Here is a 24,739-nt window from a genome sequence, read left to right as displayed (position 1 = left end):
ATTTCAGGAGGTAGCAAAATTAACTATTGTGTTGTTTCCTCTCGAAACCCCTTTTCTGTATTTTAAATCTCAGCTGAATCTCTAATTATTCCCGCCTTTTCATTCCTAATGTTGTTTATGGTTTATTTGTGCCTTCATTAAGAAAATAGAAATCTCCCAGTTTCATTAGTTTTTTTTTTTTTAAAGACTCAAGTTTCAAAAGAATGTTACCTGCAATTGTTTAGTGCATATACATGCCCGTTAGATTTAGTGTATTATTTATGCGGATTCAGTAGCCTGTGTCCTTCCCAAATGTTCGTGTGTATCATCCAACAATTACCAAAAAGGGAAATGAAAATCCTCTATTCTGATGGTGTATTTTTCAGCTCTCCTTGCATCTCTCTGAAGGCTATTTTGTTAGGAGATCCAGGGTTAGAATTGCTGTACCTTTTTGATGACCTGAACTTTTTACTAGTCTTTATTTCTAGTAACACTTACATGCTTTGGTGGCCGTTTTGATTGGCATTAATAAAGCGATGCCTTTTTTCTGTTGGTTGGTATTCACCTTATGTATACAATCGTTTTCTCCTTTTAGTTTCAACCTTTCTGTGACCTTATGTTTTGGCTATATTTCTTGAAAATATCATAAAGTGAGATTTAAAAACTCTGCTCTGATATTCTTTGTCTTTACTAGAACATGGTAGTCCAGTCATTTCTGAAATCTTGTAGATATTAGGGTTATAGTCCAACTGTTGTGACCCTTTAACCAAATAACTCAAAGGATCGACCAATATTTTATCTTCAGTGTTGTGAGAGCACAAGTCTCAAAGATACATGATAGCACTTGTTAAAGTTTTATTCAACTTAGTAAGTAAGGATCCAGTAGGAACCCAAATTGCTGACTGCAGGGTGTTTGAGGAATAAGGATTTGAATAGTCAGTTGGAAGGGGATGTGGGATTATATTGCCAAGTTAGGTACCAGCTGGGCTAACTTTCTACAGGGTAAAAACTGTGTCACCTCTGGGTTAGTTTCTCTGCCAGACTATTATTAAGTCCTGACACGTCCTCCATCCCTAACTTTGCTGGCTGTGAGCTCTCTGTACCTTCTTTGGCTAAGGACTGTTAAAATTCCATAACAGCAAAATTACATGCCCCAAAGTGTCTGATGAGGTCAAGGCTTCTTAGAAAAAATTCTAGGGTGATCTTAAAAAAAAAAAATCAAGCAATCATCATTTTGCCTGTATTTAAGTTTGGGATGAAGTTTTCTTTCAGATTTAACATGGAAATATAAAATTCTTTGTCAGAAAGTGTGCAAATAGGCTTATTCATTGATAAGGTTAGGGGTAACCTTAGCTAAAAAATAAACTAGAATGGCTAAAGGCAGCTGTAAAATAAGATTTTATACAGAAGAAAATTAACTTTGGTAGCATGGGTATTGTAAAACTTAGAATTGGCATAATTAACAGTTATTAAAATTAAATTAATTAAAAAATTAAAAAATATTAATTTTAATAATAACAGATGGTAGGGAGATGACACATCTACTACACTTATTTCGATGAAAACGTAGGTCTACCCAGGCAGGTGTGCTCTAGTGTTTTCTATTTTCCTTCCTTCCCTGTTCCTCACCCCACTCTCTTTTTATTCTTCTTCTTTCTCTTTTTTATTTTTTTTCTACAGTAGAATTATATATATATATATATTTAATTGACGTGTAGTTGACATACATTATGTTAGTTTCAGGTGTATGACACAATGGTTAGACAATTTTATACATTACTCAGTGCTCACCACAGTAAGTGTAGTTACCCTCAGTCACCATAAGAAGTTATTACAGTATTATTGACTATATTCCCTATGCTGTACTTTCCATCCCTGTGACTTACTTATTTTATAACTGGAAGTTCGTATACCTCTTAATCTCCTTCACCTGTTTCGCCCATCTCCTTCGTTTACTGCAGCATTATTTATAGTAGCTAAGATATGGAAACAATGTAAGTGTCCACTGAGGGATGAATGGATAAAGAAGATATGGTATGTATACACAAAGGAATGTTACTCAGTTGTAAAAAAAGAATGAAATCTTGCCATTCTCAACAACATGGATGCACCTAGAGGGTTTTATGCTAAGTGAAATAAGCCAGACAGGGTAAAAAAAAAAAAACAACAACAACAAGAAACCAAAAACCAGATGCCATATGATTTTACTTATATGTGGAATTTAAATAGCAAAACAAATGAAAAAACAAACAAAAACCGGAGGTAGACTCTTATTTGTTAGAGACACGAAGATTGAGTTGCTATCATGGATCCATACAAGGTTCCTCTCTCAATTTCTTTTTTTTCGTTACCATCTCCCATTTCTCTTCCTCCCACCTGCAACCTTGCTAATATGTTTGGTGTGTATTCTTTTGCTTGTAAGAATTTTTATGAAATGTTTACTGTTTTGTGAACATTTTTTCATTTATGGAAATGCTTCACTAATCCAGATACAGAAGAGGTCTTTCTGTATTTAGTTTGGGGAAAAAAACCGCTGTTCTTGTTTTTTGTAACTTATTTTTCAAAAAGATACGAATTTGTCTTTGCTATAGTACAATCAAGTTCAGTTCTCAATTGCCCAATATTAGGCAAAGCCGTGGAGGCCTTGTGTTGAGACAGTGGAGCCAGTGGATAGAAACGTTAGGGCTGGGACCGAGGTGAGACATGTGTGGTGACCATGAACCTGAGTGTGAGACCCTCTTTAAAATTTTGCACCTAGGTCCTTTGCTTCCGTCATCTCAGTTTGAACCCTGGACAAAGCCTAGATCCCTGAGTCATTTCATGGAGGGGTCTGGCCCGGACTGTCGGGTTCTCTGCAGAAAGCATGGTGTGAGGAAAAGCAAACTTCTCCTGCATTATGCCGCTGATGTCTGGGTCTATTTTGTCACTCCAGCTTTGCCTATCTTGTCTTGCTTACTACAAAGTGAGAACAGTAACAAAGGAAACACAGTGAACAGGAAAACTAAAACAAGATAGCCATGGTAAATTTTGCAGTCTCAGTAAATGTGCCTTGGTTATATTTCTTGATAAATAACAGATACTCAGGAAGAGCTAAAAAAAAAAAATCCAATGTTAAATATAGGAAGGCTGAAGGTAAAGGGATGGAAAAAAACGTATCCTAGGAAAATGCAAGAAGAAAGGAAAGGAGTGGGAGCCATATCAGTATCAGACAAAATAAAATTCAAGATAATAAGAGAAACATTCATATTGATAAGTTTCATATTATTCATATTGAGCCGATCCTATTTCTGACAATAATAACTTCAAAATATTGTAAGTAGAAACTGATTGGAATAGAAGCATTTGATGAATTTGCCACCATTGTGGGAGAGTTCCATGACTCTTTCAGAAACAGAAATATACAGTGTGACCAGTTTTTTAGATAGGTGGTCTTGCCAGGACTCACAGGGCACACTCATGATCACAGTTTCCCTTTGTCTCTTTGTTTTTAATTAATTATTTATTTATTTTTTAAATAATTTTTTATTATGTTATGTTAGTCACCATACAGTATATCCTTAGTTTTTGCAGTAGTGTTCCATGATCCTTTTGTCTCTTTGAACCTAGAGTTCCACAGCTCTGGTTCTTTCTCTGCCTCTGGTCCTGTTACTTCACTGATCCCTCTTAGGTAAAACGAGGTCTTCTGGTCACTTCCAGATGCAAACAGATTTCAGTTCCACAGTCCCAGTGTCCAATCACCTGCAATAACCAAGATGCTGGTCATGAACTGAAGTTCAGTCTTCTCCCTTCCTGCAGCTGGGACCTGCTTTGGAGACCACACTCATGGGGAGTGATATGGCGCTGTGCTCTGTTTCTCTTTCCTGGTTGCCCACTGAGGTGTCTGCGCCTGCCAGGGGTGGGGAGCAGGAGTTTGGAGTGGGTGGGCGGAGAGAAGGAAGGATATGCCTGGTATTATCATGAGAGGGAGACTGGCTGTCTGGGCTTGGAAATGGTTTGACGCTCACGCTCCCTATGGGGCACTTTCCTGGGTTCTCTACCCCAGTGAGCTCCTCTCACATGGCTCTGGTGAATGGGCTCTCATCTTGAACCCTGACCTCCTCAGCCCTGAATTCTTCCCCCAGCTCTGGTTCTGCTGAGGTCTGTTTGCCTTGGGGTGGACATTTTGCATAGAATTGCACCTCACACAGGTTCTCTCCCATTATCTGGTCCTGGAAAAAAACAAGTCTGAAGGGTGGCCTAGCCCACAGCAGCAAAAAGCTCCAATGTCAGAGCACCGAGAAGCCATGACTCTTGCTCTGTAGATTTGGGGGAGCATTTGTCAGATGGGTCTACAGTTTGAGCATAATGAATAAGAGATAAACCTTTGTTATGTTAAACGGCTGAGATTTCAAGATTACCTTGTGACCACAGCATTGCTGATTAACTGATTCAGGCAAAAACAAAGGTGGGGAGCGATAAACAAGAAAGCATGTACAACACGAAGTGAGATGAATGGTATCGCACTCCCTTGACTTGAGGCAAGAGGTAAGTAATGCTCCTCCCTCACCCTGGCCTTGGGAATAGGAGGCACAGCTTGGCTGCAGACAGAAACAAAGAAATCCTCTTCATGAAACTCTCTTAATTGCCACGCTCTTTATCTTGTCATGGTTTTTTTTTTTTTTTTTTTTAATATGAGTGAGGGGTGACCTAGGGATGGGCTCAAGAATCAAAAATTATTGGTTCTTAGATTTATTTTGAATATATATTTTTTTGTTTTTCTCTCTGAAATCCCTTTGTGATCTGATTTCTATTGGGTCTTTGCACTTCTGTTGAAACTTGTAATTTAACATCAAGTTTATAAGGAATTTGAATACCCTCTCATACCAGTTTAACCAATACTTGGTAAGCCATTTGGTAAACCTCAACTTTAATTTGAGAGACAAAAATATATAAAACCTAGCCAACGAAAAGCAAATACACATTCCTTAAGGATATATGTGAAACGTTTATAAAAGTCTACTTATTGTGCTACAAAGAAAATTGTGATAAGTTACAAATAGCAAAAAAAAAAAAAACCAAACCATTATGTTTACTGACTACCATCAATAGAATTAAAAGTGATTTTAGAGAATGATATCCACCCTCTCATCTATATTAAAAAATTATACTTTGGTGTTGCTCCAGTATTAGAGAAAAAATAAAAATGAGCACTCCTGTGATTTATGGTCTAAGTGCTATGTCAATGAAGATTTTTGGCTTTAAATTCCTGTTTTAGAAAATAAGGAAGACTGTAAGTAGTCTTCGCTTTCAAGAAATTCGAGAAAGGGAACAACAAAATAAACGCAAAAGAGACGAAGGAGGAAGTTAATAAAGAGAAGAACAAAAATGGGTGACAGAAGCAACATAAATAAACTGCTCATCCAAAGCTGCTTCTTAACAACAACAACAACAGAAACGGGAAGAAATCTTTGGAAAACTCAAGAAAAGAGAAAAAAAGAAAGAAAAGGAACAACATTAGGATCCTAGCTACAGTCAAGATTTTTTTTTTTAAAGTAGAGGAAGAAGAAAAAAGAAAGGAATAAAAGACTATTTAAATCTTTGTGTTACTACATTGAAAATCTAGATGAAAAACACGATTTTCCTATGGAAACATAACGAGCAAAGTTGGCTCAAGTCATGCGTGAGATGGAAGAGGCAGTTATGAATAGCTCTTCCTATATAAGAAACCCAGATATTTTTACAAGTAAATATTATGAAATCTTCCAGGAATAAGAAGAGAAATCCCAAAACATTTCTAGGATGCCCAGCCAGTTTGATTTGCCTGGTTCTAGGGCAGATCCTGGGATGTGGGACTTTGAGCTTTAAAACTGGAAAAATGCTGGGACAAGTAGGTGACCCTACAGGTTTCAGGAATTGTGTAGACAGATTAGCATGACTCTGTTATCAAAATGGGACAAAGATAGCATAAGAGAATTGGGATCCAAGTTAAGTATTAGCAAACTGAATCCAGCCATTTAAAAAAGAAGTGATTTGGCAAAAAGGAATAGATGAAAATGTTCCCAAATTGATAAAAAATGACTTTCAGAAATAACAGGAAACCTCATACTTTGTATTGAGAAACATTGTGTAAGTGTTCTCAGTATGGTAGAGGACAGACCATATATTTGCTTAACAGAGTGCAGGAGGTATTAGCCAACATAATGAGGGCAAAAATATGCAAATATTGGAGAGGGAGGGACAAAACTGTACCTTGTAGAGAATATCATTGTCTATGATGAAAAGCCAAGCATTGACGAAGAAGCTATTACAATGAATAAAAGAATTCGGCTGGATGGCTGTGCCGAGTTCCTAATCAGAGAGAGTAACAGAGTGGGATATAGAGAACAAACAGCTGAGGCTGTTGGGTGCTTGCCGCGTGGCGGGCTGTGCACCACGCACTTCTAGTGTGTTTTTTCATTTGATTCTCAGAACAATTTAATGAAGTATGTCAATTGGTGTCTTCGGTTTGCTAATGAGGAACGTCTGGTCCGAGTAACTTGTGCGCACAAGTTTAAGTGGTGGAAAACAGGAATTGAACCTACGTATTTCATTCTAGAGTTTCTTCTGCTTTCCATAATAACTTAATTCATGATGACAACAAATAAATGTAAGGTATTGGTGGCAGGAACAGCTATATGTCCTCCCAGACCCCTACTCTTTTTTCCACGGTGGAGAGTTGTAGCTGGAGGTGGCTGCCCAGCAGGGGCATTCCCAGACTCGCTTCCAACTACGTGGGGCCATGTGACTAATGCAAACTAACAAGAAATGTCCAAGATTTATAGGAAGAAACTTCTAAAAGTTTTTAGAAAAACACATAACATTGGGTTAAATGGATACCAAATTTATGGATGAGACAACTGATTACTGCAAAGATCATAAGATTATAAAATATTATTTCCTCTATATATCTCTAATTTCTATATACTACTTGACTAGACAATTTTATCATTTATTTGGAAAGTTAAACTAAGAAGATAAAACAAACACATTTTGAAAGAGAATAATAAATGGTAGGAACTTCCTGTTCCACATATCAAACGTCAAAGCCTATTATAAGATTGTGATTCAATCAGAAGGGGCACTGGCACAGAAATTGGCCGGTAAGTCAGTGAAACAGACCAGGTAGGTCATAAACAGACCCATGTACATATAAGAATTGGGCAGATGAGTAAGTTAGCATTTTAAATCAAGAAGGAATGGAAAAATAGAAAAATGTCAAGAAAATTGCCACCCACCTTGAAAAAAATAATGTTGGGTGATTTCACACTCACATTATTCTCAAAAATAAACAAACAAGAAAGATAAAAACACTGTGAAGGGTTATAGGAAAATATCTTTATATCCTTGGAGTTAGGGAAGTTCGTAAAGGAAATTTTTAAGAAGCCATAGCAAATATCCACAAACTTGATAACATGAAAATTAACATATAATGTATGGTCAAGGTGCTGTAAATAGAGGAGAAAATACTTGCTAAATATATAGTGGGCAAATAATGAATACACAGAATATATTAAAAAACCACAAGACACCTACCAGTTTTTAAGAAAATGACAACCCAGTAGAAGAAGGGGCAAAGTGTTTACACTGGTAACTCACAGAAACATACAAAAACTGCTCAGCCCCACTGAGAATTGGAAAAATACAAATTAAAACAATACAAGGCTATAATTTCTAAACCATTAGGTTGGGAAAAGTTGAAAAGTTTGCTAATAAAAAATATTGGCTTGAGTGTGAAGAAATAGCTATGGCTATATTTTTGGTGGGACAGTTTCAAGGAGCGGCATTTGGCAACACTGTTAAAATTTAAAAAGCGAGCGCCCTTTGATACAACAATTCCACTTCCTCTTGCCTATCTACTCTAGGAATTAATTCACTTGTATACACAAAGAGCTAAATAGAAGGGGGTTTATTGTAGCAATACCGGTAATAGGAAAACTTGAAAATAACTTCAGTGCTCACCCAAAAGTGAACTACGGGACACTATGAAGCAATAGAAAAGGATCAACGGGGGCGCCTGGGTGGCACAGCGGTTAAGCGGCTGCCTTCGGCTCAGGGCGTGATCCCGGCATTATGGGATCGAGCCCCACATCAGGCTCCTCCGCTATGAGCCTGCTTCTTCCTCTCCCACTCCCCCTGCTTGTGTTCCCTCTCTCGCTGGCTGTCTCTATCTCTGTGGAATAAATAAATAAACAAAATCTTTAAAAAAAAAAAAAAAGAAAAGGATCAAGGGACTCAAACTGGACTGATAGGGAGATAGATACGCTATTGAGAGATAAGACACATCATTAAGGTAAAAGCACAGTATTTACAATGCCATTTATGAAGTGCGAAAGGAAAGAAATCCCACAAAACGAATGTTTATTGCTGTGTGTACCTCCATACGCACGTAGATGCCGAGAAAAAGACAAGAGGGTCAACAGCAAACTGAAGGAGCCTGGGGGCGGGTAAGGAAGTGGGACTGGGGGATTTGGGGACGTCTTTTACAATGGGCTTGTACTTGCGTATTTCATAGTATAATTTAATAAATTAAAATAGAAGAAGACATAAATGCTGATGCCTCAACCCCAGACATTTTTATTTGGATGGTTTGGGTGGGGATTACTGTTTCCTTTGACACCTCCCTGGGTGACTTGGAAACCATTGGCTTGAACATTGACCTGTTGGCTATTGGAGATCCCATGTTACGTCTTTAATTCAGCTTTGTTTTGTGTTTTCTGTAATATATCATTCCGTCTTACAACAGTGGCACAGTGCTCGCTTCTGCAACACACACACTAAATCTGGAACGATACAGAGAAGACTAGGAGGGCTCTGCACAAGGATGACACGCAGATTCATGAAACGTTCCGTGTATTTGTTAAGATGGCAAATTGTATGCTCTATGGATTTTATCACAATTGAAAAAAATAAAAGTATAAATCACTTAATTAAAACCACAGAGAAAGATTTCACTTAACAGACTCCGTGGTCACTAACTCACATGTCATCAGTCTCGGCTTACACGAATGCTGGCTTTTCCTTTGGTCTTCAGGGAAAGCTCTAGCTTTTCTCCCTGCGACAGTTTCAGGTGTGAGGAGTCTGGGCCTGTCCGTGACAGGCACAGCGAGGTGGCCTGTCCATTGTGCCATGTTAGTGCGTGCCTCCCCTGCACGCTGCCACTCAGCCCCCTGCATCAAGGCACCATCTGCTCTGAAGAAGAGCTCCTTCCTGATCTCTGGGAAGCCTCGGTTTACCCTCTGTTCCTTATTCTACTTTTTGTCCTGCTGAGAGCCAGAGAACAGAGAGAGCTCAGGCTCACGACCATGCCCGAGTGAAGTGAACCTTGAGAAGGTCCTTGTGAATAGCAAGCAGCTCAAAAGTTTCTGCAGAAATACTGCTTTGTAACAGGGGGAGCTGCCCTAGACTTGTTATCTACATGGTAGTATAAATCTTCCAAATGTGGAATTCAAGCACACATTTGAGCCCAGACATTTCTGATGAGAAGGCGTTTAGATTGTGGGTCTGTATAAATAGTTCTTGGCACATAATGAACAAAAAAGTAGACTACTCTTGTTATGTCACCTCGAGCCCGGCCCAGTGTGGCTGTTCCGCTCATGATCCAGAAACCTTTGTCACAACCCAGGAGGGGCAAACCCACTGTGCTGTGGCCAAGGGGCTGATGCTCCAATTCACCGTGAAAACAAGCCTTCCCTATCTGCTTACATCTTTCTCTTTTTTGGTTTTCCCACCCTTGCTCCCAGCTAGCAAGACAAGGACTCAACGTCGTGCTCATTAGCCGGACACTTAACAAACTACAGGCCATGGCCACAGAGATTGGTGAGTGACCCCGAGAAACCAGGGAGATGTTTGTGGAGCCCACCAACCAAGTCTGCTTCTGTCCTGCGTCGGAAGCTCCATCAGTGTCTAAGGCTGGCTGCTCCTGGAGCCTGGGCACTGGCCCTTCTGTGGGGAGCTCACTGGACAAAGTTAGGTGCAGGACATAGGCAGCTTTGGTTCAGCAGGGATTCCTTGGGCTGGATGAAGTAGGAACAGACTCATGCACACAGAGGTCCACTATCTCCTTTGGTCCTGTGTCTTCATCTCTAGAATTAGTTCTGCTCACCAACAGGTCCCAGCCGCCCTGTTGCTTCTGCTACTCCCTTCAAAAACAGGATCTGTTTGGGACTTCATTTCCCTATGTCTATGCCCTGCTCCTTGCAGGAAGGTGAGGGGTGATGCTTACTGGTGTTTGTCAGATTTTTTAAAAGAAGACTTGATCCAGGGCTGCCACGTATGGTTGTGAAGGTTGTACACTGTACAACTCTATGAGGCAGCATTTACATTACAATGTTTTATTATTATGACTCACTGTGAAGTGTTCTTAGTTAATAATAATCATATCCCTCTTTGGGTAATTTATTTTAATAATTAATTATTAATTTAGCAATTCATAATGTCCTTAACTCAAAGGAACGAGTCTTCAGTTATGAAGACTTGTGAAGACTGGGTCAGGCTATCAGGAAATGGTGTTGTGTCCCTGAGGGAGATTTGGGATGGGAGACGGATGTGGGAGGTATGGGGCTGGAGGCCCAGTGGAGGCTCAGTGCCCTTCAACTAATGAATTCTGCTTTTGTTCTGTGTCTGGATATCAAAAGTACTCTGACCAGGACTAGGACATTCTTCAGTGCTTCTGTCATAATGCTAAGATGTGCTTTTTATTGTCCTCTTGAAAAGCAAGAAGTGTCTTTGGACTGAAAGCACCTCCCACTCCCCAAACTAAACCTCAAGATCACTTCTCCCAGAAATACTGGGTTTAACCCCAAAGCTGAGCAGGCAGCAGTTGGTGAAACCTACCTGTTGCTTTCATATCCGCCGAAAGCTCCGGCACAAGGCCAAGTCCACACGGAACAGCGGAGTGGCATGGAGGGAACAGAGAGTGGGTATCTTTGGGCAAGCTAGCCTCTCTAAACCTTAGTTTTCTCCTCTTGAAAATGGGTGTAAAATCTACTTCACAATGTTGTAGAGAGGGTTAAAATAAGATACTGTGTATGTAAATGCTTTGTGAATGCTAAAGACTTAGAAAAAACAGAGGATTGCTCTAAGCCAAGGGGACGCTGAGCAGAGGCAATATCACACTATCCTCTCACAGCCTCTAGACTGGGGGTCTCATACTAGAGCATGGATCAGGGTCACTGGGAGTGCATGCAATAATGGATCGCTGGGTCCTAGTCTCAGGCTTTCTGGGTCAGTAGGTCTGGGGTGCAGCCTGAGAATTTGCGTTTCTAACAAGTTCCCAGCGATGTGGATGCTGTGGCCTGTGGACCCCACTTTGAGAATCACTGCATTAACTTTATTTTGGTGCATGCACTTGTCACCGCAGTAACTCTTAGAAACACCAGAAACCATCACTCACAAATCTTTTAGCACATTACAGGAGCATTGGAGAAGTCCATGAGCAGGGGAGGGATTTGGATTCCCGTTCATTCAAGAATCCCTGTTGTCTCCAATGCAGAGTGCACTACAGGGAGCAGTGTGAAGATTATACAAGCAGATTTTACCAAAGACAACATCTATGACTATATTGGAGAAAAACTTAAAGGCTTAGACATTGGAATTTTAGGTAAGTAAATGGCAAAACACAAAGCTGATTGTAAGACATCAGTGACGTAATTATCTTAGTGACACTTGATTTTTCTGTGGTAAACTTGAACTTGACTCTGGACTGTCTTTTAAGCTGTAGCATTCAACAGAATATTATAGCTCAATTCTTCAAGAGGCATATTGGATTAACAAATTTATTTATGGCTTTGGAATGCATGAAACTAAGATATGTCAACCTTCCCAATCATATTTTATAATAGGAAAATGGATTTTTTCCCACTGATTTGGATGTTAGGAAGAATCTCAGAAACACTGTCCTGAAGAATTAGTTTAGCAGACAAACATTGTTGTGATTGAGTCACGAAATAGTGAGTCAGCATGGTTCTTTGAGAATTGACTCTGGTATTCAGGAAACAAGACAATGATAATAATAATATTTAATATTTTTTCTGTGACATTTTATTACCTCATACAGAGCACAGCGTCTGTATTATACTTGGAAAGAAGATTTGATTTCTACACTTCCTATTGAATTTTAAAAATAATTAAATTTTTTACTAATAAAAATGTAAACCACATTATTGCAAAAAAACCAAAAAGAATACACGAGCACATAAAAGATCTATAAATTTCTTAAAATCCCAACAGCCTGAGATAACGCTTTGATGTCTATCCTTCCAGACACATACACGCAAATGTTCAACACTGGGACGAAATTTACATACTGTTTTGTAACATTTTTTAAAAACCGTAACCACAAATGTTTCCCCGTGTCTTCACACTGCTAAGCAGCCGCAGCGTTGTGTGAGCGTGTCGCACTCCACCGTCTGGCTGCCCCCGGTCCACCTGATGCTCCCTCTTACAGGACAACTGTTTTCTCCTCCAATTTCCTAGTTATCAGATCATGGGGCAAAGAACAGCCTTGTCTCCACATTTTTTCTGTACGTGTTTCCTTAGGAAAACTTCCCAAGAAAAGGATCTTCTGGGGTTGAATATAAACATGTTTAGGCTTTTTTTTTTTTTTTTTAAAGATTTTTATTTATTTATTCGACAGAGACAGAGACAGCCAGCGAGAGAGGGAACACAAGCAGGGGGAGTGGGAGAGGGAGAAGCAGGCTCCTAGCGGAGGAGCCTGACGTGGGGCTCGATCCCAGAACTCCGGGATCACGCCCTGAGCCGAAGGCAGACGCTTAACCGCTGTGCCACCCAGGCGCCCCATGTTTAAGGCTTTTAATAAACATTCGCTACCGGCTCTTCTGACATCTTTCTATTCTGCCTCTGTCAGTCAACAACGTCGGAATGCTTCCAAACCTTCTCCCGAGCCACTTCCTTGATACACCCGATGAAATCCAGGTAGGCCTGGGCTCTTTCTGCGGATGATTTCCTCTCACTGCAGCCTGGGCCCCCTGGCTGGGTTACCAGTCCCCCGGGCCTGGGAAGGAGTGCCTAGGACACGGTCAGGCCGAAGTTCTGTATTCCGCATGGGTGTCTGTGATCTCTCTCTTTACCTTAGTACCTGACACACGGGCAAGGGCACCACTTTTCACGACCCCCTCTGGAACAGAGACATCCTTCTTCTCTGCACATCAGAACGTACCTGTCCACTGTCCCGTTCTTTTGGGGTTCTGTATTCTGCTTTAATCTTTCGGGGCTTTGTGTCGGCTAACAAATTCACATCTGTAGTTATAAGTGGGAGAAGGCCAATTCTTTGGCTTTCCTTGTCTTCGCAAGTCATAGGATTTCTTTGAGCTTTCAGCGTTAGGAAGGTCTGTGCTGCAAACTGCGAGGCTGACCGACCCATGGGGCTGCCGCGGAGGGCAGGAGCTTGTTTGTTATGCATTTAAGAGTCCTTGAAAGCACTGTTGGCTGACTCTCCTCCAGGCCCTGACTTTCGGAATCACGGAGTTACACCCACTGTAAACAGGCTGTCATGGTGTTCCCGTGGTCCTATGTAAGCCCCAAGTGTACTGCATGGGCAAATAACGCCGCCTGGCAAAATTCCCCTCCTGGTCACATGTCTAACCCCATCTAACTCCCTGTTGCTGGCACAAGTCTGTGTCTCTCCAGTAAGCAGGCTCCATTCTTGCTTCTCTTTCCCTGCTTATGTCTGCATTAGTGCTTGCTTCTATCTGTCCCTCCCTTCCTTTCTGTCTGTCTTGGGTGATTCCAGTGGATTCTCTATCTGGCCCCTTGTAGCCCCAAACCTCTACTTATATTACCATTCACCTTTCCATTCTCCATGCTATCGGCTTCTAGGCCCACATATGCTCACCTTGCTTCCTCCAGATGGAAATTAACCATCTCCCTTTGAAATAACGTGTTTTGAAGGAAAGTCCCTAAATTTTGAAGGAAATTATTTCTTAATTAACTTCTTCATTAACTTCTCAAGATCACATTCGTAGAGAGTCACAGTGGCTGTCAGATGCTCACCGGTCCCAGTGTGTGCTTGGTGGCCCTGAATTAGGAATCAGTTTCCAGGCTGTGCCTGTGAGGCGCACTGCTCAGACACACGGTTTTGCCACTTTATGGTTCTTTAGCGCTGACTACTTCTCCGGAGACTTTCTCAAATCGCCAGCTAATCCGTGGTTGTGCTTGTTCATTACAGAGTCTCATCCACTGTAACGTCACCTCGGTAGTGAAGGTATGTGCTCAGTATATGCGCTGAATGCATTAAACTGTAGTGACTGTTGAAATCCGGCAACTCGGGGAAATTGCTTTCTCCCCTGAGGAAGTCTTTGACATTGAACTGCACTTGGTTGAGAAGCCCCTTTGTGGTCTTTTGATTGTCGTTTTCTGTTTTCATCCAGAAAATACAGTGATGAATTTATTCTCCAGACTATCTGAATCTTATTTTTACATCCAATTTTGTCACATGTCAGAACATATTAGACCTGATGACACTGCAACTTATTTGGGAGAACAGGGCAACTTGAAAAAAAAAATACCTTCTTCCAGTTTTAGTTTTTGGTAATAGTGGAAAGCTCACTCAGTTTGGAAAAATGACAGAAGGCCTGGCTTGGATTTTCTGGACTTTTGACGTTCAATAAATATTTGTGGGAGTGAAACTCACGTTCGTTTGTATTCTGATCTCATCTCAACTGCTGGCTGGTTGGGCAGCGTTGCTGTTTAACTCCCCCCAACTTCCGTTCTTCCTCTGCTGTTGAGACGGTGTTGGATTAAGGGATGTGTCGGGGGCCATTCAGCAGTTGGGTTCTTTGATCAGGGTCAACTGCATCAGCCTTTACAGGTGTGGTTATCCCAAAGCTGTCCTGTGTTGTGCCTCTGAATGAGTAAGAAAAAGGCACCCCCCTGGGCGGACAATTCGGAAGAAGGTGCTGCTTTAGAGTGGATAGATGATGCTTCTGTGTGCACACGATGTCTCCCTTTCCTTTGAATGGGGAGAGCCGTTCTAACTGCCTGTGAGTGAACCCTGGGCTTTCAGCTTACAGTCACCCCACAGCTGGACACCTTGCTCAGTATACAATATTCCCAACTGTGCATGGCAGTCCTTGTGACCACTCTGACTAACAGCAGTGAATCAGGTATGATCCCTGGTTTTATAGTGCTAGGACCCCAGTTAAGGAGCAGCAGGTCTCATCTTTATAGCAAGGCCTGGGAGAGGAGGGCTGGTTTCCCAAAGGAAAAGAGGTTGCCATCAACATAAGGAGGGAGATGGATGCTGAACGAACCATGTAAAATTATTTTTAGGTGGATGAGCTGAGTTGATCGTTGGTTGGTCTTCTGTAAGCATACCGGTATTTTATAGTTTCCTGCTCAGTTTTCATTGGTACATACATTCTTTTTATGCTGAGCAATCAATAGTTTTTTTAAAACCGCAGCTGGTGTAATTATAAGTTTTATATGTTCAACTGTTGTCTGCTGCCTTACCACTAAAATCTTTCATGTTGTTTTACACATTGATCTTTCAGGCTTGGTCCATTTGGTCACAGGGTTTCCCCAATGTATTTGACAACCCTCTGACTCCTTTAGCAGAGAATTGCTTTGATTTGCTAAAAAAACGTTGTTATATATATTGGTAGACACTAATTTCCTTAAATAGTGAAGAAAACTAATTGAAGATTAGCTTTCTAAGTACACCATGCCTCAGTTGGCCGCACTGGTTGGAAGCATGCCTAGCACCACTTAGTTACCCCAAACGAGTCATCTGGAAATAACAGAATTCTCTGTCAAGGGCAGAGATGTGGGAATGAGTTCGTGGGCAAAGGGAAGTTCGGGTAAGAGACTAAATTTCAGGAGCTTTGAGACAGAGAGACCCACAAAGCCCAATGTTGTCTCTCTGTTGGGATCATAGGGAATTCAGGTGGGAGGCTTGGAGGAGATGCTGGTGCTGCCAGCATCCTGTGGCGCCCTTCGTGAGGTGGGCCGAGCCAAGGGGAAGGTAACGGCATGATCCAGTCCTCATGCTTCTCTCACCTCCCTCCAAATCCAGTGTTTCAGGAGATAGTCTATGGCTACTCCAGCCCCCACTGCTGCCCCAGGGCAGTAGAAACATTATCTGGAGTTCCCCAGGCTTGGGTTTAGGAGCCTGCCCTGTGATATAGGGGCAAAGGCGGGGACAGAGCCTACCGGGAAGCTCCTGCAGGGCCCCCAGACAACATGGAAAAATAGGCAAAATTTGTGTTCCGGTCTTCAGTCCCCTTTATTTCTCTGCCCTTCCCCATGTGTTTGGATCTTTTCTCCTCAAACCTGCTCCTGAGACAAGGCCTGATGCCACTCAGTTGTCCTTTTGAGAACATATCAGTTTGTGGGTTTGCCTCTTCCTTAATTCTTAAAAGGGGTGCCCTGTAATTATGAAGTGAAGAGCTCTCTTAATGGGCTATTTAAGTTCCAGAACTGGTTAGGAAGACCTCTTCCGGGACTAGCAAGTTGGGACAGGGAAAGGACTTCTCAACCTGCAATTCCAATGGACAGACATGGGTTCCCTATGCAGCTATTCCACAGACCGTCTGCAAGCTGCTTACGTGGCTGCTGTTGGACTGAGATGTCCTTCTCTAGCTCATGCCTTGTATGTGGATTGTTCGTGGACACTGGTTAGGTTTCCTGACGTCCCCCCACTTCTAACTCGTGGGTGAGGTTTATGATGGCCAACCTACTTACACCTGTCTCCCAGAATGAAGAGTATCTGGGGAACCCATGGCCAGAAGCCAATTTCCATAATTTTTCACTGCCCTCATTTTCCAGGAAGACGTTAGGTTTATGGGGACGAAACCAGAGGACTCTAACAGTTTGCTGTTTGTCTAGGTTGCCTTTTGTGGGCTGTAGTCAGACTCTAGTGTTGCCAGAATTACCTCCGACAAGTGTCAGCAGATTTTCAAGGCCACCTGAGAGATTAAGCTCATTTTCTGGCTTCCTCTGGCTCCTACTTCCCTAAGCCCCCACCCACTGGATACTCAGCTCCTTCGTCAGAGGACTTAACTCTACCCCTTCTCTTATAGATGACACAGCTAATTCTGAAACACATGGAGTCAAGGTAAGGTCTGTTTTTGAAAAAGCACAGAACAGCATGGCCTCCCTGGCCTGGCCGTTAGCTGACCTGGGGACTTGGGACACGGTGAAGGCGGTAGGCGGAGAAAGTTCATCCCGCTGCAGCTTTAACCAATGGTAGAACGGTGATGAAGGACGTGCAGATTGCAGGAGAAAATGTAACATGCTGGACCAGGCCAGCTTCGCAAACAGATAAGCATAGTTGAAGTATAGGGCAGCACTACTGGAGGAAGAGAATAGCCATTTCAGCACACATTGTATTCAAAACATGAACTCATGGTGATCATAAAAGAAACTTCAGAGATTGGCCTGAGATCAAGGCCATTTCTTATTATTACTCAAATTTAGTAGAAAAAATCACCACCTATCAGTGTCTCTATTTAGTGCATGGTTTTATTATCCTATTACAACACCCCTTAGGGAACTGGCTTTTTCCCACGTGGTATTCATTAAAGGCAAATGGTTGATAGTTTTATCTTCCCAAGAGGAAGAAGGAGCTTGGCCTTATGGTCTAATTGGCAGTTTGTTGGTTTTTTTGGATTGAACCATCTATTTGGGAAGGATTAAAGTTACCAGATTTCAAGAGGATTAAGTAAGGACCCTGGAGACTCGTGTGTGGGTCCCTGTGTGAGTAGATGATGGGCTGTCAAATTCTGCCCAAGACAGGATTCTGCATTTGACATCTGTCCCTGTGTGAGTCATCTTGAGGAGTTAAAAGGGACCTTGAGCTCATGTGGTCACATTTGAGAAAGAAGGGTCCCTTCCCCCTTGAGTCTTGTCTGAGCTGAGTTGGTCCTCGGCATTTTGGTGGGGGATCTCTGTTGCAGCAGAACCCCTGTTTCCAGTCACCAGCCCTTGATGTCAACTGACTGCTGAGCGGGGTCACTGCTTGGTGTCGTGATCCAGGCCGTAGGGAAGCGTATAGCTCTGGGGAGCAGAACTCGTGGTGCACATCCTACAGGGGATGGACTTTTCCAGTGAAAGTCACAGGAGCTCTTTTGCTCTCTTTCCTCTCAGGGTGCGTGTGATCAGGCAGCAAATCATTCAGAACTTTCCTTTGTTTTCTAGGCAGAAAGGCCTTATCTTGAACATTTCTTCCGGTGTGGCCATCTTTCCCTGGCCTCTCTACTCCATGTATTCGGCTTCCAAGGTGAGTGACAGCATGGAGGCCAAACTTCTTCCCCTTCTTTCTCTTGTTTCTCCCAGTTGGCGTTTTCCTCTGGACTTCAGATCATCTGGCAAGCTGATGGACAGGCTGGCCTGGAGGGCAAATGTCCAGAGGGCTTCTATGTACAGGGCCCGTCAGCAGATGTCTGGGTACAAATTAGAAAAAGGCACTGGCCCTGGGCTGATGGAGCCCTGCAGCAACTAGCAGGAAAGGCACAGCCCCCCTGGGACTCCAGGCCCTACTCAACTCGTTGCCCCAGAGCCCTGGTCTCTTGCTGCCAGCAAGTAACACTGGAGCTTTCTTCTGTCCTGGGGGCTGGCCAGGTGTCCCATACCCTAGTCTTAAAAACAAACCCTCAGAGGAGGGGGTGTTCCCAAGCAGGGAGACAAGGGAGAGCTTTCCCTGGGTAGGGTCGCCTGTATGCAGTGGCCCTCGGCATGTATTTATCCCAAAATGTATGCTCCTGCTCATTGAGGGAGATTTTCCCAAGCCAAGAAACAAAGTCCTAACTCCCATCAGGCAAACTGCTGCATTTTAAGGTCAAGCAGGTAGGCTCCCTGCAGTGCCCTTCGAAATCTGAATCAGTTGCCTCAGATGACAAAACAAATTCTCCCTTAGCTGTTTTCTCCTTCTTGCTCCAGGCTTTTGTGTGCACGTTTTCCAAGGCACTGCAAGCAGAATATAAACGGAAAGGAATCATTATTCAGGTGAGGTTAACAGCGCTGGGTCTTTGGGACGAGGAACTGTGGCTCCCCATGGAGCTGGGGACACTGCCTCCTGCAGGACCGGCTGTGCACACACAGCCAGGAGGGAGGGTCTGGATGACACCACGGGAGTTCCTGTGACCATCACAGTGGCAACTGAGCCACCCTAGTTCTGCCTGCTGCTGCCCTCCCCCATGCCCTGGAGGAGGAAATGCAGTGAGTAAGCACTGCATCAGGACAGAAATTGGGGTCTTGTCTAACCACCCTTTACTCTCTGACCCAGGTACAGGAGATGGGCTTAGGTGGGAGGAATTGTGGAGAAGATACAAAAGAAAACAGCAAATGATCCATGTTGGAACGAGGCAGCAGGCGGGGGTTGGAGGTACTTTGGGAGCTGTTCATCTGTGATGGGCCCCAAAGATCCCCACACTGTGGTTCTTTAGTAGTTGGGGAAGAGGTACTTGGTTTCCTGTTTCACCTCCATGACAGAACCATCGTGGAGATGACCTTGTCCCAACCGTCAACAGAGCTGGGTTGTCACAGCCATCTGTAGTCTTGAGGTGTCAGTGACATGCATGGGCTTGGTTCAGCAACATAGTTAGAGCTAAGTGCTTTCTGGAACCTGGAATAAACAATTTGCAGACATTTTTTGTTATTGTTTAGGAAGAAATTTTATGACCTACTATTAGAAATGAAAAAGGCACACTCAGGGTTAAATCTTTAAAATGATTGCTGTAAATACTGATGGTGTTGGCTTTGCAGGCCACGATGTGTGGTTGTTTATTTTTCTTACCACAACAGGAAAGATGATCAAGTATGTGTCACTCCTGGCTCCTAACTGAAGTGTGAAAGTGGGAATCCAAATTTAAATAGCTCCAACTTTGGTTGTATATATTAGCAATAAGCTTCTCACATAAGGTTGCCAGATAAAATACAGGACTTCCAGTTCAATTTGAATTTCAGATAATAACATTTTTTTTTAGCGTAAGTATACCCCATGCAATACTTGAGACATATTATACTGAACTTTTTTTCCTTGTTTTTCTGGATTTCAAATTTAACTGCCCTGCATTTTTATCTTTGGTCTGGTCACCATGTTCTAAGAGATAATTCATGTCCTCCGTCACCCTGTGTACACTTGAACCAGCTGACGTTGTGTGGCTAAGGCCTCAGCTTGAGTTAGTGATGAAATTAAACCAGAAACCAGTTTTTCTGATTCACAGCTCTGTGCCAGTTCTATGCCTTTCCAGTGCTCCATTATTAGTGGAGATCCTGAGACTTTTTACAGAAGAACAGAGTTGGAAAACAAAGGGAGGGTTAGAATAGGGGTGCATTTCTTGGGGGTGGGCAGATTGCTCCTGTGTTATGGCCTCGATTCCCCCTTGTAGGTGCTGACCCCATATGCTGTTTCAACTGCCATGACGAAGTATCTACATGCCAACATGATAACCAAGACTGCCGACGAGTTTGTCAAAGAATCTCTGAATTACATCACGATTGGTGATGAAACCTGTGGCTGCCTCACCCACGAACTCTTGGTAACTGATACCTCCTTCCTCGAAGCACGCAGTCCCTGCAGAGCTCTCCTTTGCTGCTGGAGCAGCCAACCCTGTCCTCTCGCGGCCAGGCTCGTGCTGCCGAGGCTGTGCTGCTAAGCGGTCACATAGCCAGTGAAAGAGCGTATGTAGCGAAGGCGAGAAGCTGGAGCCCCCAGGCTCAGTCCGTAGATAACCCCCTACTGGCAAATATCACCCTTGGCTCACCCTCACTTCTTTCCTCAGAAAGTAAGGTGGCTCCCTGAGCTGTCTGGAAGAGCAGACCAAGACACAGGAAGGTCCTTGTGTCGGGGTGGGGACTGGGTGCTGCTGTCTTCTCTGGCTCCCTGCGTTAAGAAATGTTTTAATATCTGGCTCTCCAGGAAAAATACCCCAAACACATTGATTTGTAGGGTTTGCTGGTTTTCATGGTTTAAATACTCCCCCGATGGCTGATTTTAAGCTCCCATTGTGTGTCCTTGCCCTGGATTTAGGAATGTGCAGAATAGGCTCTTGAGAGCCAAGTACAAGCTGATTCTAGCACAACATGGACTCCATCGAATCTGGAAGTAAGATTTAGTGGCATAGGGTATGAGGACGTCTTACCATCCCTGGGCTGCTTTTAGAAGCAACCACAAACATGAAACAAAGGTAGACTGACTTTTGCACGCTGATACTGGAAACAAACACAGACGGTGTCAGTGTGGTTCTGTTTCAAGTGTCACCAAAAAATTTTAGACATATCTTTACTTTCCCTTCACATGTCAACTTTCTCCTCTGCCTCATGTCATGGGAATTAGGTTTCTCCCCGCTCTGCTTCTGTCTCAGGTGCTAGAAGGAATACGTGATCCCTTCCCAAGCGTTCAGTTACCCCCGGGACTCCTGGGGACTCTACAAGAGACCCTGACTCGGAAGATCACTTGCTGCTTTTACTGCAGAGCCTCAGCGATGTGCAGCATCCCCAGTGTAAGACACGCTACCGAGTGGACACACGGGAAGAATCTAAGCTCTTGACCTTGCCTGTTGGTGATCTGGTCTTTCTCCAGATCACTACTGGCTGCATGGCAGGAAAACAAATTAATAGAATGTCCAATGAGTTCAAATTCAGTTTGATCTAGTCCTCCGAGCTGGATATTTAGGAAATGTGCTTTTTGTTTCTTATTTAAAGGGTTCAGTCTTTCTGGGAGCATGCCTTTCTCCTGCCTCTCTCACTGAGATGATATCAGGGAGAAGAATCTTCACGATCTCCTGCTGGTCCTCAAGTGTGTGTGGCTGTTGTCCCACATCTACCTGGTGGTTGTTCACCTTGCTGATTTATGACTCTGGGGAGCAATGACCCTTTCTATCCATTTGGCTTGGTCAGTGAACTCCTGGCTACTAAGGACTGCAGAGCCCTGAATTGCTGTACTTCCCTCATGCAGCCATACACCTACAGTCCATCTGGATCTTTGGTTCATAAAGGCCCTTTGGCTCTCACTTCTGTATCAGCATCAACATGGACTTGACTAATGCTGGAAAACCAAATGCCAGCACCTCTCTTGCCATGCTGAGATAATGTTCCCCAAGAATGGGGGTGATATCTCCTCCTCTGCCCTCAGTGTCCCCTCTATTTATTTATCACATGTTCATATTCTTTTTTTTTTTTAAGATTTTTTTTTTAAAATTTATTTATTCGACAGAGATAGAGACAGCCAGCGAGAGAGGGAACACAAGCAGGGGGAGTGGGAGAGGAAGAAGCAGGCTCATAGCGGAAGAGCCTGATGTGGGGCCCGATCCCATAACGCCGGGATCACGCCCTGAGCCGAAGGCAGATGCTTAACCGCTGTGCCACCCAGGCACCCCACATGTTCATATTCTTCACCTGAATTCCCTGGTATCCCAGCCCTCCACCCAGCCTAGGCCCACGTATAGAAGAATACATGTCCTCTGGGATGTTGATGTCTTAAATGGAATCCATCAACATTTAGAAAATGTTTTCTCAAGACATAGCCTGGCTTGCAAGATTATCGTCTTGCTACACAACGCAATTCTAGTTGTCAAAAGTTGAAAAAAAAAATTTTGTCTTTTCTCTTTTGATTTCTTATGTAACAAATCAAATCTCTTCTGGCAAATAGAGGCCAAGAACAGCCTAGGCAAAAGAGTCTTCGTGCCTATTGAAGCAAAAGAGCAAACAAAGGAGAACACACAAATCTTTAAAGCCATTAAGGCCAATTGAGAGCCTGCTGGAATTTAGAAAAATCATTGACTCTGAAGTTTGAGCAATCAAGTAGAATTGACTGGTAAACAAGCAAACCTTCTATTCCAGAAAGGCAAGGCAAAGACAGCATGCACTTCGCTCCCGAGGAGTTTTAGGACCGGAACGGGGGCTGGAATAGAGCCTCTAATGTAGGGTCCATGTGGTACTCGGGGTTACTTCTCTTAACCATCTCGTAAGACAGATCATTTGGTTCCTGTTTTATAGTTGAGGAAGCTGAGATTCAGGCTAGATGAGATACCCAAGGCCACTTGGCGGTAATGGTGAGGCTAGGGTTTTAGTCCACCTTTGTGCAATGCCATGCTTTCCCTGGTTTCTTCTACACCATCCTTCTAGATTGGGAGAAGGTAGACGACAAGGAGGAGACAGAAGAAGGGACCTTTTAGAACATTTTCTAGGGACCTGGAATTTTAATTTATTTTCTTTATGGCTGACTTCATTAAGCCAAAACATTTAGTTTTAAGGCAAGGCTAATGAAAGGGCTTGATTTTGCTGTGACATTAAAAAGCTCTAAAGGGAATAATAATGAAGTTCCTGAGGAAAAAGTTGCATTCACTCATTGACTTGGCTTGTGGAGGAAGGGTTTTATTTTGTTTCCCCAGAAGCCGTCTTTGGTCCCCTGCTTTGAAATATCTCAATGAGTGCAATAGTCTGAGAATCTGAGCTTTCTGAAGAACAGGAACACTTACTGAAACGCTTACACTTTCCTCTGGTTGAAATCCTGTTGTTCAGTGGGGAGCAGTACGTTGAGGAGTGTTGGACGTCCAGGATTACCCTGCGGACAGAGTGATTGCTTCCGGGGGCCTGAAGCTGTCTTATAGGACATGGGTATGATCCGAGGGCAAGAGGCCTTTCAAGGCCTGTGCGTACTGCCTGGTGTGCGTCCAACTAAGCCTTCATGCCTTGACTTGAAGCCCCCCTCCATACCTACCCCCCACTTTTCCAAGCAAATGTTCCATGTTAGTGATTTATACTTTGCTGTGTCTGGCTTTTGTTCATAAACTCTTCGATGCATTTGTGTCTTTGCTTAGTGCCTACTACGCCTCAGGCATTATGCCAGGTGGTGAAAGCATTTCTGATTGTTTTCTGGAATCTCCTTGGTGAAAAGAACATGAAGACACTGGGAGATTGGGCACTAGGAAGAGGACGTGCTCGCTAAGAGAAGGAGAAAGGGGGGGAAGCGTGTTCCTCGGGACAGAGTTCTTTTCATTTAGAATTTCCTCAGGGTTGATTCTACAAGTGACGGTTTTGGTTTCTGAGAAAACCTTGTTTGCTGCGAAAGTGTCATAAGACCTTTAAATTTTAGCACGTGCCTAAAAGATTTTGAGCCTTAAGTCTAGCAGTCCGAAAAATATTTTTAAAGATGGCGAATATACACTGAGGCGTTCCTTTCTCACTCGCTTGCTCTTCTTTCTTCCCCAAACACATGTTTTTGTCTATTTAAGCGGAGCTTCCTGAGCCTGATCCCATCACGGGTTCTGTACAGCAGCACATTCCAGAAGAAATACATGGACTACCTCAAGCAGAATACCAACACCGTATAGTCCAAGCGGGCCGACGCGCCATCCAGCGGTGTTCTCTTCGCCACGTTCCCCGCTGGCCGCAGAAAACTAAGGAGAAGAGCCCCCTCTCCCCTGACGCTGGAGAAGCCATGTCACAAATACAGTCCCCAAATACAACTTCCTTTTTTTTTTTTTCCATTTTTCTTGCGTCTTAGGAAAGCTGTAGTGTGAACACATGCATTGTGCAATGGGGTTTAGGGCTTTGTGTGCGGAAAGATGAGGGTGTCTATAGGGGAAACTGGAAGAATTTCTATGTGGGATTGTAATATAAATGTGGTGAGAAGGAAGCCTCTGATACCGTGAATATTGAGAACGTTCACACAGAGAAGCTACCTTTGTGGCTGTGTTAAAGAACGTCAGCAGTTACCGAACTTTCCCGAGCCTGCTGTAGTTCCAGAGCACTCGGACTGGGCTCCTCAGAGACCCCGGAAACT

General features: G+C 43.2%; 1 protein-coding gene and 1 non-coding gene across 2 annotated transcripts in view; both read left to right on the top strand.

Annotated features, from left to right (window-relative positions):
- Positions 1 to 24,287, top strand: part of HSD17B3 (hydroxysteroid 17-beta dehydrogenase 3) — a 38,473-nt gene extending 14,186 nt beyond the window's left edge. The window contains exons 3-11 of the mRNA XM_026518698.2: positions 9,738 to 9,813; positions 11,489 to 11,596; positions 12,863 to 12,930; positions 14,183 to 14,218; positions 17,034 to 17,068; positions 18,151 to 18,232; positions 18,892 to 18,957; positions 20,343 to 20,492; positions 24,189 to 24,287. Of these exons, the coding sequence (XP_026374483.1) occupies positions 9,738 to 9,813; positions 11,489 to 11,596; positions 12,863 to 12,930; positions 14,183 to 14,218; positions 17,034 to 17,068; positions 18,151 to 18,232; positions 18,892 to 18,957; positions 20,343 to 20,492; positions 24,189 to 24,287 (720 nt within the window). The remainder of the gene's footprint in view (positions 1 to 9,737; positions 9,814 to 11,488; positions 11,597 to 12,862; positions 12,931 to 14,182; positions 14,219 to 17,033; positions 17,069 to 18,150; positions 18,233 to 18,891; positions 18,958 to 20,342; positions 20,493 to 24,188) is intronic.
- LOC113269891 (U6 spliceosomal RNA) lies at positions 8,748 to 8,853 on the top strand. The gene has a single exon (XR_003321618.1). It is a non-coding gene; the product is annotated as a U6 spliceosomal RNA (small nuclear RNA).
- Positions 24,288 to 24,739: the final 452 nt, after the last annotated feature.

This window comes from Ursus arctos, unplaced genomic scaffold (genome assembly GCF_023065955.2).
Source record: "Ursus arctos isolate Adak ecotype North America unplaced genomic scaffold, UrsArc2.0 scaffold_33, whole genome shotgun sequence".
Lineage (NCBI taxonomy): Eukaryota > Metazoa > Chordata > Mammalia > Carnivora > Ursidae > Ursus > Ursus arctos.
This window is presented reverse-complemented; position numbering and strand designations above follow the sequence as displayed.